This window comes from Pleurodeles waltl, chromosome 2_1 (genome assembly GCF_031143425.1).
Source record: "Pleurodeles waltl isolate 20211129_DDA chromosome 2_1, aPleWal1.hap1.20221129, whole genome shotgun sequence".
NCBI lineage: Eukaryota > Metazoa > Chordata > Amphibia > Caudata > Salamandridae > Pleurodeles > Pleurodeles waltl.
In genome coordinates this window covers 595,927,083-595,939,336 of record NC_090438.1, presented here as the reverse complement: position 1 = coordinate 595,939,336, position 12,254 = coordinate 595,927,083, and the positions used below count along the sequence as shown (strand labels likewise).

Genomic DNA, 12,254 nt, shown 5'->3' with positions numbered 1-12,254 from the left:
AGCGCAAAAAAAAAGATCCCTGGTGCCTAGTGGTTTGTGCCCCCCTTGGGGGCAGATTGACCTACAATCGGCCAATCTGCCCCCAAGGGGGGCAGAAAGGGTCTAAATACAATGTGCCCCCCAGGGGAAGCGACCCTTGCCTAATGGGTCGCTCCCCATCTCTAAAAAAACAAACAAACAAAAAAAAATCCACAAAACAACTATTTGCCCTGGCGCCTAGAGGTTTCTGCCCCCCCTGGGGGCAGATCGGCCTAATACCAATAGGCCGATCTGCCCCCAGGGGGGGCAGGAATGGCCTAAAATAAATTTGCTCCCCCACCCTCCCCCGGGGAGCGACCCTTGCCTACAAGGTCGCTCCCCTTGCGTGACGGCGCAAAAAAAAAGATCCCTGGTGCCTAGTGGTTTCTGCCCCCCTTGGGGGCTGATTGACCTACAATCGGCCAGTCTGCCCCCAAGGGGGGCGGAAATGGTCTAAATACAATTTGCCTCCCCAGGGGAGTGACCCTTGCCTGATGGGTCGCTCCCCATCTCTAAAAAAACAAACAAACAAAAAAAAAAACACAAAAAAACTATTTGCCCTGGCGCCTAGAGGTTTCTGCCCCCCCTGGGGGCAGATCGGCCTAATACCAGTATGCCGATCTTCCCCCAGGGGGGGCAGAAATGGCCTAAAATAAATTTACCCCCCCGGGGAGCGACCCTTGCCTACAAGGTCGCTCCCCTTGCGTGATGGCGCAAAAAAAAGATCCCTGGTGCCTAGTGGTTTCTGCCCCCCTTGGGGGCAGATCAGCCTAATCAAAATAGGCTGATCTACCCCCCAGGGGGGCAGAAATGGCCTAAAATAATTCCCCTCCCAGGGAGCAACCCTTGCCTAAGGGGTCGCTCCCCTTGCGTGAAATTCACGCAAAAAAAAAAAACTCCCTGGTGTCTAATGGTTTCTGCCCCCCTTGGGGGCAGATTGGCCTCATCAAAATAGGCCAATCTGCCCCTAAGGGGGGCAGGAATGCCCTAAATATAATTTGCCCCCTAGGGGAGCGACCCTTGCCTAAGGGGTCGCTCACCACCTAAAAAAAAAAGAAAACATAAGAAAAAAATTATCTCTGGTGCCTAGAGGTGGGGGCAGAAAAGGCCTTCCCCAAAAAATGCCCCCCCTGGGAGCGACCCTTGCCCAAGGGGTCGCTCCCCTTGCGTGAAATTCACGCAAAAAAAAAACTCCCTGGTGTCTAATGGTTTCTGCCCCCCTTGGGGGCAGATTGGCCTCATCAAAATAGGCCAATCTGCCCCTAAGGGGGGCAGGAATGCCCTAAATATAATTTGCCCCCTAGGGGAGCGACCCTTGCCTAAGGGGTCGCTCACCACCTAAAAAAAAAAGAAAACATAACAAAAAGAAAAAAATTATCCCTGGTGCCTAGAGGTGGGGGCAGAAAAGGCCTTCCCCAAAAAATGCCCCCCCTGGGAGCGACCCTTGCCCAAGGGGTCGCTCCCCTTGCGTGAAATTCACGCAAAAAAAAAACTCCTTGGTGTCTAATGGTTTCTGCCCCCCTTGGGGGCAGATTGGCCTCATCAAAATAGGCCAATCTGCCCCCTAGGGGGGCAGAAATGGCCTAAATATCATTTGCCCCCTAGGGGAGCGACCCTTGCCTAAGGGGTCGCTCCCCACCTAAAAAAAAAAAAGAAAACATAACAAAAATAAAAAAACACAAAAAATTATCCCTGGTGCCTAGAGGTTTCTGCCCCCCCCCCTGGGGGCAGAAAAGGCCTTCCCAGAAAAATGCCCTTCCCCCCCTGGGAGCGACCCTTGCCCAAGGGGTCGCTCCCTTTTGTCAGTTTCAGTTAAAAAAAAAAAAATAATCCCTGGTGTCTAGTGGGGTTTCAAAAGCCGGATTGCAGCAATCCGGGTTTTGAAACCCTGGGAGAGACTTCAAAGGGAAGGAAATACATTTCCTTCCCTTTGAAGCCCCTCCGGGCCTCCCCCATGGGATTGAAAGAGAAATGCTTTGCATTTCTCTTTCAATTGCGCTGGAAGAGACCCTGTGACTAACGTCACAGGGGGGGTTGGGGGGGGGGGGGTCGGGGGTGGAAGGGGAAGGGCTTCCCCTTCCATCCCTGACTTGGGGGCGTGGGGGGGAACACCACAGAGGGAGCGCTAGCGCTCCCTCTGGGCTCTGTGACCAGGACGTAATGGTTACGTCCTGGGCACAGCAGCACTGTGCCTCGGGACGTAACCATTACGTCCTGGGCACAGAACAGGTTAAGTAGTGAATTATGTTTACGCTTACCTACATTCTTATTAATGCCCGTCTTTTGCATGCTTCTGGACCAGTTTTGTTCTAGCACAATTTTTTATGGTATCATTCATGGCTGGTGCTATTTCCATGTTCTTAACGTTTTTATAACTTTTATGGCCTTGGTCTCCCACAGTTGTTTCCTGACATGGATGTTATTACGAGTACATAGCCTATTTCTCTCACTAATCACAAATCAAAACTGAGATGCCCTACTCAAAACCCTAGTAAAAGAAGGAATGAATTGTGGCATTTTTAGAGTGCAAGGCTATCCCTAGGAGTGTCCCGGTGCTAAGTGGACAATAAGAGAGAAGAGGACTGGAAGACAATTAGTAGCTGAAAAGCCAAGTGTTAGACTTTTCATCCTTGGTGTGGCCTCCCTTAACTTTTTGCCTCTGCTTCCCAGGTTATTGATGTGTACTGGACTCTGATTTTGCTGTTTTTGTTACTCTGGGCACTTTACCCCTGCTAACCAGTGCTAAAGTGCAAGTGCTCCTTTACAAAATGTGTATGTAATTGTTTTATCCATGATTGGCATATTTGATTTATTAGTAAGCCCCTAGTACAGTGCACTAGAGGTGCCCAGGGCCTGTAAATAAAATGCTGCTAGTGGACCTGCTGCACTGGTTGTGCCACCCACATACGTAGCTCTGTAATCATGTCTCAGACCTGCCACTGCAGTGTCTGTGTGTTCAGTTTTAACTGTAAATTCGACTTGGCAAGTGTAGATCCTTCCCTTTTCTTACATGTTAGACACCCCTAAGGTAGGCCCTAGGTAGCCCCAAGGGCAGGTGCAGTGTATGGTTAAGGTAGGACATATAGTAACGTGTTTTATATGTCCTGACAGTAAAATATTGCTAAATTCGTTTTTCACTGTTGCAAGGCCTGTCCCTCTCATAAGTTAACATGGGGGCTACCTTTGAATCTGATTAAAGTGTAGATTCCCTTTGGGAGCGGGTGGACATTTGGAGTTTGGGGTCTCTGAGCTCACAATTTAAAAATAAATCTTTTAGTGAAGTTGATTTTAAGATTGTGTGTTTGAAAATGCCACATTTAGAAAGTGAGCATCTTCTTGCTTATACCATTTCTGTGACTCTGCCTGTTTGTGGATTCCTTGTCTGGGTCATTTTGACAGTTGGGCTGGTTGCACCTCACACTAGAAAGGGACACAAAGGGAGCTGGGGTGTAGTCTGCATTTCCTGATGAGCCAACTGTGCTAGGAGGGTTTGGGAGGAGTGGTCACTTACACCTGAAAGGGGTGTGCCTGCCCTCACACAATGCAGTCTCCAACCCCCTGGTGAGTGTCTGGGGCCTGGCCTGGGCAAGGCAGGATTTCACATTCATGAGGGACTTTGCTTTGAAGTAGGCCTACTTCAAAGTATAAATTGGGTATAAGAAGGGCACCCAGAACCACAGACTTTAGAACACTTCTGTAAGGCAAGAGGAACCTCTGCCTGGAGAAGAGCTGAGGAAGAAGAGCTGCCCTGCCTGCGACTGTGGAGCTATCCTGCAGATGCTGCTTCTACCAGAGTAAGCGGACAAAGACTGGACTTTGTGTTTCCTTCCTTATTTTGAAGAACTCTCCAAGGGCTTGATTTAGAACTTGCCTCCTGTTGTTTGAAGTCTCAGGGACAGCAAAGACTTCTCTCTGCCAGCACCTGGAGTCTCTGGAGAGACTCCTACTCTGCCAAGTGGTGCCCATCCAGTTACTGGGGCCCTGAAAGGAGAAGCTGGCAGCCCAAGAGTAAGAAATCCACGCACCGACCGCCGTGCAGGGAAAAGATTGATGTGACTCCGATCTGCGGCTGAAAAATCGATGCGCCCCCGGCTTCATGGCTGAAAATCGACGCTCGTCTGCAACGCAACCAGAAGATCTACATCCGGTGCTGGGAAAACGACGTGCAGCATCGCTGACGGAGGCTGGTGAGATCGCAACCTGCGCTTCGTGGTTTTCGGATCATTGTGCGGCTGGATTTCTGATACAAACACCGCTGGGCGTGTAAAAGCGATGCAAGGCCTGCCCGGACCCAAGAGTGCTGACCGGATCGACTCATCGCTCTCCTGCGGAGAGAAGAAACAACGCACGCCGACCCAACTAAAGGAGGAACAATGCAAGGTCTTACTCGTGAGTGAAATCAATGCATCGCAAGCCCTTTTTGACGCACACTCGCCTATGCTGGGTTATTTTTGACTCACCTAAAGTACATTTTCACACCAACATCGTTAGAGTGTGTTTCAAATGACATGAAGACTCTTTTTGCATTTTTAGTGATAGCTTGACTTGTGTATAGTAGATTTTTGTCGTTTTTGGTCTTGTTTTGATAAATATTTTCTATTTTTCTAAAACTGTGTTGTGTCATTTTGTAGTGTTTTCATTAAGTTACTGTGTGTGTTGGTACAAATACTTTACACCTAACACTCTGAAGTTAAGCCTACTACTCGTGCCAAGCTACCAAAGGGGTAAGCAGGGGTTAGCTGTTGGTGATTCTCTTTTACCTTGACTAGAGTGAGGGTTCTTGCTTGGACAGGGGGTAACCTGACTGCCAACCAAAGACCCCATTTCTAACACCAAGTCTTCAGTTGTTTTTTAAAACCGCATTCGTTAACAATTTGACGTAGTTCACCAGCAGGCTATTCCAGGCCTTTTGGCCCAAAAGGGAAAATGATCTGCCTCCTGTTTTTGCTCGCTTATCCCTGGGAACTTTAGCAAGGTGACCAGAAGAAAACCGCAGAGATCTAAGAGACAAATAGAATTCAACCCTTGAGGCCAAGCACTCTTGGCCTGACTGATGAATGGCCCTATGCATGAGTGTTATGTTTAAAAGGGGATTTACTGGGGTCGAAGGGGATGTTGCAGCAGAAGTTGCCTCCGGTGGGCCAGACGAGGGATACATTAGACTCCCAGTGACATGCGGTACACTCAAAATGAAAACTAGGAACCTGCCCTAATATGTATTATGGCAAGTAATATGGCTTCAGATGTTATCAAGAAAATCATCAAGAAAAAACTGGTGTATTGTGAATACGGGACTCAGGAAGTGGGATTACCCACTTTCTTCACACAAGAGGGTGAGAAGCCTGAGGGATACATTAGTACATACAAGACCCAGACAGATGATGAGACTGACTAACACCATACACCATTCTCTGGGCCTTCCAGGAGTAGTGGGGCAGTACTTGTGTGGACAGTGCAGTGTGTGTCATTTGATATCACCCACAGAAGAACTAGAACCTGGCAACTGAGGAAAGACACCAGTTGTAAAATCAGGCAAGTAATATACATGATAACCTGCCCAATTACCTTAAGTATTTAGGTATGACAGCCCCAAGATTAGGATTAGGATATGAGAACACAGGAGCAACATCAGCTTCAATCAAATTACTGCAAAAATGGCTGAACATTTTATCACCATATTACACTCTGTAGAAAATCTCAAATGGGCCCCATGTAGGTGAAAGGCAGGGTGAATTCCCTTGTCTTAATAAATCTCAAAGGCGTACTAATCAAGGAGATTACCAATGGTATTTATGGCTCTGCGCCTACCATCATGACCATTGTCCTTTTTAAATTCCGAGTGTTGGACCACTGGGAAGCCTTATGGAGCTAGATATGATTGACAATATGTAGGTCAGTATGATTGTAGTTTGAGCATGTGTGTGCATGAAACCACATTACACAAAGCATGCAGTGTTTTTAAGTGCTTTGTGTGCCTAATTATGAATGTGACTGTGTGGGGCTCCCACATGTGTGCATGCCTTGACGCACACACTTAGCATGATGCTGTACTTTGAATCAGAGACAGTTTTGTGCCTAGTGTGAATATATGATAAATGAGCTCTCTCTCTCCTGCTCTCATGCTAGACAAAAAGAGGAACATTTCCTGAAGGATGGTCTGTACTAGCGTGCATACTTTTTTTGAGTGTGTGATAATGTTGCACCATTAGTAAAATGGAGAGGTGGTAATACTGACCACAGTAGAGTAGGGGTTAGATCTTCATTGGCCCTGAAGGAAGCCCATTGACCTTCATAGGCACTTAATGAGGCTGAAACATGTCAACCCCGTTTTGATGTTTGGTCCATTATACTCAGTCACATAATTTTCATTCCTGCTTTTAACCTTACCAAAGGGCCTCAGATTAAAGACACAAAGCAGAGGATTCTGCAGGCAATTTGAACTGTTGCAGTCCCATTTAGAAAGTGCTCCGCTTACAAAGTGCTTTGAGCCCTCCCGCTTACACTAGGTGCAGCGGGCGAGGATCCGGTGAAGAAGCATGCCACAGGTAGTATCTGTGGGTGAGGATCCTAACAAAAAAATCTAAGAGATTTCAGGGTCTCACAATCCACCACCTCTAGTATTTAGATTGATTCTTTTGTTTAGTACTAGGGAGGCTGAGGGTACACTTATGTTCTAATGTTCCTCATTTTTGGAATACATATAGTCTGGATTCTAACCAGCCCTTGAAGGATTTCTTCATAGATCTATCTGTCTTCTCTCTCTCTCACCACGTGATCCCATTTATTGAGTGCTTCTAACTGCGTCGTTCTAGGCACTGGATTTATATTGTACAAGGTGTGTCTAATTTCTCAAAATTAAAAGTACCCTGCCTGGGAAACTGTAATTTCTTACCATGTGCTGTATATTTATTCCATTCAGGAATCCAAATGCATGTGTAACCTCTTCCATCATTTCATATGCCAGTGTGCCTTCCTTTGGCCGCTTCCGACCCTCGCTAGGTTTATTCTCTTTCTTAGTTTTAAGTTTGGTAAGTATTCCACCCATGTTTACACGTACTCAAGCTCTAAACAGTTCTAGAACTAACTCAGCGAACAATAACCAATCACAGCGTGGCTCTGTCAAAGGTCAACCTATCACTACATTGGTATACTGACTAACAACTGATCAGAGCACAGCTAGTGGGGACATCACACCAATCCCAAAGACCAGTCACAGTGCAACTTTCTAGCCAACAGGGAAAACAACTACTGAACCACAATAAATCTTTAGAAATTTATAAACCCCTTGTCTGTTTTCCTTACCCTTGAAAGGAAAATAAGTCAGTATTTCACAAGTCTGAAAACTCTCAATCCTAGAAATTCGATTTCGAGCAAATGGAGAAAATATTGCCAGAAAACAAGATTAAATCTCAAACAGCCTACATTGTTCTCCCGAGGCAAACTACTGACTAGCAGTATTTTACCTCCCGAGTTAATGTACTACACCTCGTGCACTTCAGTTTAAGCACAGTAAACCAAATTATTCTCTCAAATTTTGAAAAAGGAAAATTTGCTAATACAGGTAACTACCAATGTGCAAGTGGTGCCTCGCTCTACACTACAATACAGACAAGGTAACAATATCTTAAGATCTTGGATTTTCAACGAAATCTGATAACTAACTTAATATTTCTTCTTTAAATAAAACAACATCAAATGGGTTCACAATTATGAATACTGCAAAATCAAAATAGTAATCAACCCAACAATTGAAGTCACAATCATCAGGGAACCAAACAACTCACCACAAACACAGAAATCCAGCATCACAGATCACGTAGGCTCCTGCACTCAAATTCTCCCTATTGCACTGCAGGTTCCTTCAGGACCGCACAGCAATAGAGCTTGCACCCTCTGGAGGATCCAACACCGGAAAGTTGAAAGTTGGCAAAACTTCTTTCTCCCTAGTTGCTGATACCTAAGGCCAAAAATATTTGGGGACCCCTTAAAGAGGAGGTGATCTCACGCTAATCCTCCTCTCCTACCAACTTCTGATCCCCGATATTTCATCATGCCAAAATTGTAGCAGATTAATTTAGCTCCAATGCCTCCAGTTGATCTAGCGGGTAAAGCCTACACTCTTTATTAGAGAAACACAATTTAGCAGAGTTAAACAGAATAAAATATTTGAAGCGTAAAGGGCTGAGTTATAGATCAAAATAGGGAAAAAAGTATATTTATTACAAAATTGTGAAAATGCAGTACAGAGAAAAGTGTATGAATTGCCATGAAGGCCCAGTTACAAAACTACAGATACAATAAAAAATCACAAAACTCTATAATGCCTAGTTAAGCAGTATCTAGGCAAAACATTTTAAGTGTCTGACTCATAAAGAGCACCGAAATAGAGAATCCCACATATAACAGACTCCCTGTGGTTTTATAGACAAATCACACACGATACTAATAGAGTTTTTAAATTCAGCATGGTAAGTTCATGGTTAGGGTCACGTCTGGCAAATCATAAACAATAACATAGTAACTAAAACTACTCAATTATTTACTTCTAACTCATTAGCAATAAAAATAAGTCTTCTACTGCACTCTGAAGATGTACAACGCAAAATGAAACATTCCTTAAACAGTGGCTTTTGGAATTAGCACCAACACGTCTTCAGCTGAGCTTTCAGTGGAAGTCCTTGAAATGATTCTAATGAAGCTTCATTTACAACACTCGTTTTCTAGTCATGTTATATTTTGCTAACACATTTATGTAATTCTCTTGATGCTCCACAGAAACAAGGGGAGAGATGGCTTTGAATGGGACACTGATTGGGAGGGGGAAAAGCGGGAGCAAGTTGAACTGAACCTCAGAAGCTTCATTCATCTTTACGAATAATGGTGTTACACAAACATGTGGCATTATTTTTTATAGTATTATTCACACTCCTAAATGACCTATGTAACTTGTTTCTAGTGTAAAATCATTAGTTCATTGGTTACTGCTATGCATCATTAATAACCTAATAATCAAAAATAATTTTCACTTGATATTTGCACATTTCGAAAAATGCTACAAAATCTTGTGATTTTTGCCTGACAATGGAAATTTCTCCAGAGGGAGACCGTAAGGAAGAGGGTCTCCTTGGTTTTATTTTAACCTGCCCTGCCCATGTCAGTGACACATCAAGTAAAGTTCTTCACATAAAACCTAAACATCCATCAATCAGACATTGTGCTCATAGTCTGTGTACCAAATTGCAGTGAGTATGATGCACAAATATTAACCTCAACTGCCTCAGTGCTTAGTTTGTGCTGGTGTTTGACAATGCTCAGTGCTTATTTCATAACAGTGACCCATGAGGGTCTCAAGGTGCTGATGGGGGTGGGTGGTAAGAGTGTTCCACATCTTGGTGGCGAGGTGGGAGAAGTATCTGCCACCGGCGGTCGTTCTGTGGATGCGTGGGATGGTGGCAAGGATAAGGTCTGTGGAGCGAAGCTGTTGGGTTGGGGTGCAGGAGAGCCGTCTGTTGAGGTATTCTGGTCCGGTGTTGTTCAGTGCATTGTGAGCGTGTGTGAGGAGTTTGAACGTGATTCTTTTGAACGAGTGTCGGTGAAGTTGGATGTCTGCACACAGAATACAAAGGGTGGTAGTCTGAAATCAACCCTTTGCCTTTTTAACCAACTACCAGACACTGCCTGCCCTATTGTCTCATACTTGCAGGTGCCTTGTTGGACTCTTTGTTACAGTTTTTTCACCTTTTGTTTCCTCCATACTGCTTTGTTTTTCCTTCTTTCGCTTTCGGTAAATGTTTGATGTAGAAAAATAAATGCCTGTACCCAAAAATGAGTGCCAGTGGCCCCCACTGGCAATCACTAGCTCCAGTTAAGCACTGTATATATCTGGTACTCTTCTGGTGGCCAGAATGTTCCTCGTCTATGCTTTGATAATCGGAAAGTATGTATGCATCCAAGCAGGTGGCTGTTGAGCAGGGAGAAAAAGATTGGTCTTCTTCCTTCACCATGTGTCTGAGAAAGCAAATTTCATGCATTGATGGTTTCTTTTTGATATGCCTGGTGAGCAGAATTTCACGGGCATCGGGTTCATTAGTCTGTTTTGCAAAAGAAATTGCACATTGTTGTGTGCTGCACTGTCTGCAAAAATGCAAAACTGGCCGTGTTTACATTTAAAAAAATGCACATTTTGAAAACAAATGTCCCATTTCCAAGAGCAATGTTATCATTCGAATTTTCGGTTCAGCTTAATTATTCGATTTATTTTTTAGATTCCTCTGGTAGTGTTTAATCATTTTGAAAGTAACATATTTTGCTTGGAGGCACATTTTGTTTTTCATTTCAGTGGTACTGAGCTAGTGAGCAGAAATGAAATTATATTTTCCTGCCTTTCAATGCTGCAGGAGCAGTTCCTCCTCTAATACAGCATGGAGATTTGTTTTACAAATAATTGCGTACCCTTAGTGATTATTATGAACAGGTGTCACAGAATGAGCAAACATTTTATTATTTAATTTATTATCTTTAGATTTTCTTAAAGGTGTGTTTGTATTCCTGTAAGACGTCAAACCAGCAGATATCCCACCACTAGCATAAACATGGTGCCCCGAGAGAATAAATTCCTCTAATCCTGTTTTAATGCCATGCTTCATCTGTTCTCTTTCAACAATCAGATTTGTTCTAGATGCCTATTCCCTTAGCTCTTTTTTTTGTATTACTTTAATCTTCATATCATACTTTCTTACAGGCCTGGTTGCAGTATGCCAGAAATTTGGGATGTGGAAGATCCTTATAATGCCAAGAAGACTCCCCTGTGTACCATACTTAACAGGGACCCAAGGCCACACTTCAGTATTTGTTTTCAGAACAATGTTTACAAAGTCTTAAAGGTAGTGAGAGTCTGACATGTCGCTATAAAACAAAAGAACTTTCTTGCGAACGGTCAACTATATTTCAGTAAACATTCGATTTTAGATATCTTTTAATAAAAATGATGAACTATATTTAGGAAATATTTTTAAATTATTTTTTTCACACAAAATGAAACAGTATTTGCTGCTTATGGCCTATATGTGATGTTGCATTAGAAGCAAAATTCATTACAGTATTCAGGCCATCATGCTTTTGAATTTTTTCTATATGTGGACATCCAGGTTTGGGCATGACAGGCAGATTTCAGAGTGCTTTCTTACCTATTGTGGAGTGCCTCGGGAGCACACACCGTATGCTTGTTGTTGCAGTCAAGATGTCAATATTGTAGACCTAAAGAGTCTTTATACTGTGAAGTTTGACGGTGATAATAAAGCTTTTATATAACATGTTGCAACAGTCAAGGTTGTCTGCTCAGTTTTCTTGTTTCGGATGCTGTTTACCTCCAAGGCCTTAATTACGAGTAACCCAGGAAATAGGGCTGGATTTTCCTCATTCCAGAGTTACAGACAGTTGGGTTACCAGCACATCCAGAGGTCAGAAAATACAGCCCATTTCCCCTGCTAGATTTTCCCAGTCCAGGATGGTCTACTAAGAAATGTGGAATTACCAAGAGAACTGGTAATTCTGGGTCCAGTTCTCCTGTTAGTTCATCATTTGGCCCAGACTTCCTCTCAGAGTTTTTGGCTATTTTGAGAAAATGAAATCTGAGGATGAAAGTAAATTAATAGGAATTCCGATAAGGCTGGAATTTGCTCTTACTCTCTCCATCGGAATTAAGAAGCCACTCATAACGAGGACGTTAATTGTATCTAGATATCAATTTGTGAAACATTACAACTACTGTGAAGGGAGGAAAGAGTAAGATACCTGGTCAGAAAGAATAATCGTAAATGTTTAATCCACAGCCTTATGGACCCAACGTGTACAAGTGTGTGTGTCTTTTTGCACCTCCTTCCACTGCTACTTGTATTAATTTTCTGATCAGTATACAATGTTATAGGAGTCTCATGATCTGTCTCCTGGGACATGCAGCTGCATACAAATCATACTAGGTCCTCAAAGGGAGTATGTTGGAGATCCATGGTAACAAGTGCAGTGTAAATCTGGCCTGACTTAGACCTCCTTGACTTAATGGGTAGACAAGGACGAACAATCAAAGCCATCTCAACTGAGGCAGTGTAGGTTAAGTGGGCTATCCCGTTTTCAGTTTAAACCTACCTTAACTGTTAAAAGCCCACCAAAGGGAAACAGCCCTCTAAAATGTAAACACTGGTAAACACATACACAACAATAAATGAAAATGGCACTCG

At 43.7% G+C, this 12,254-nt stretch overlaps 1 protein-coding gene across 1 annotated transcript in view; it reads left to right on the top strand.

The window, feature by feature from the left end:
* DPY19L1 (dpy-19 like C-mannosyltransferase 1) overlaps positions 1–11,345 on the top strand; it is a 377,005-nt gene extending 365,660 nt beyond the window's left edge. The window contains exon 22 of the mRNA XM_069215489.1: positions 10,760–11,345. Within this exon, the coding sequence (XP_069071590.1) occupies positions 10,760–10,916 (157 nt within the window). The 3' untranslated portion in view covers positions 10,917–11,345. The remainder of the gene's footprint in view (positions 1–10,759) is intronic.
* The last annotated feature ends 909 nt before the right edge of the window (positions 11,346–12,254 follow it).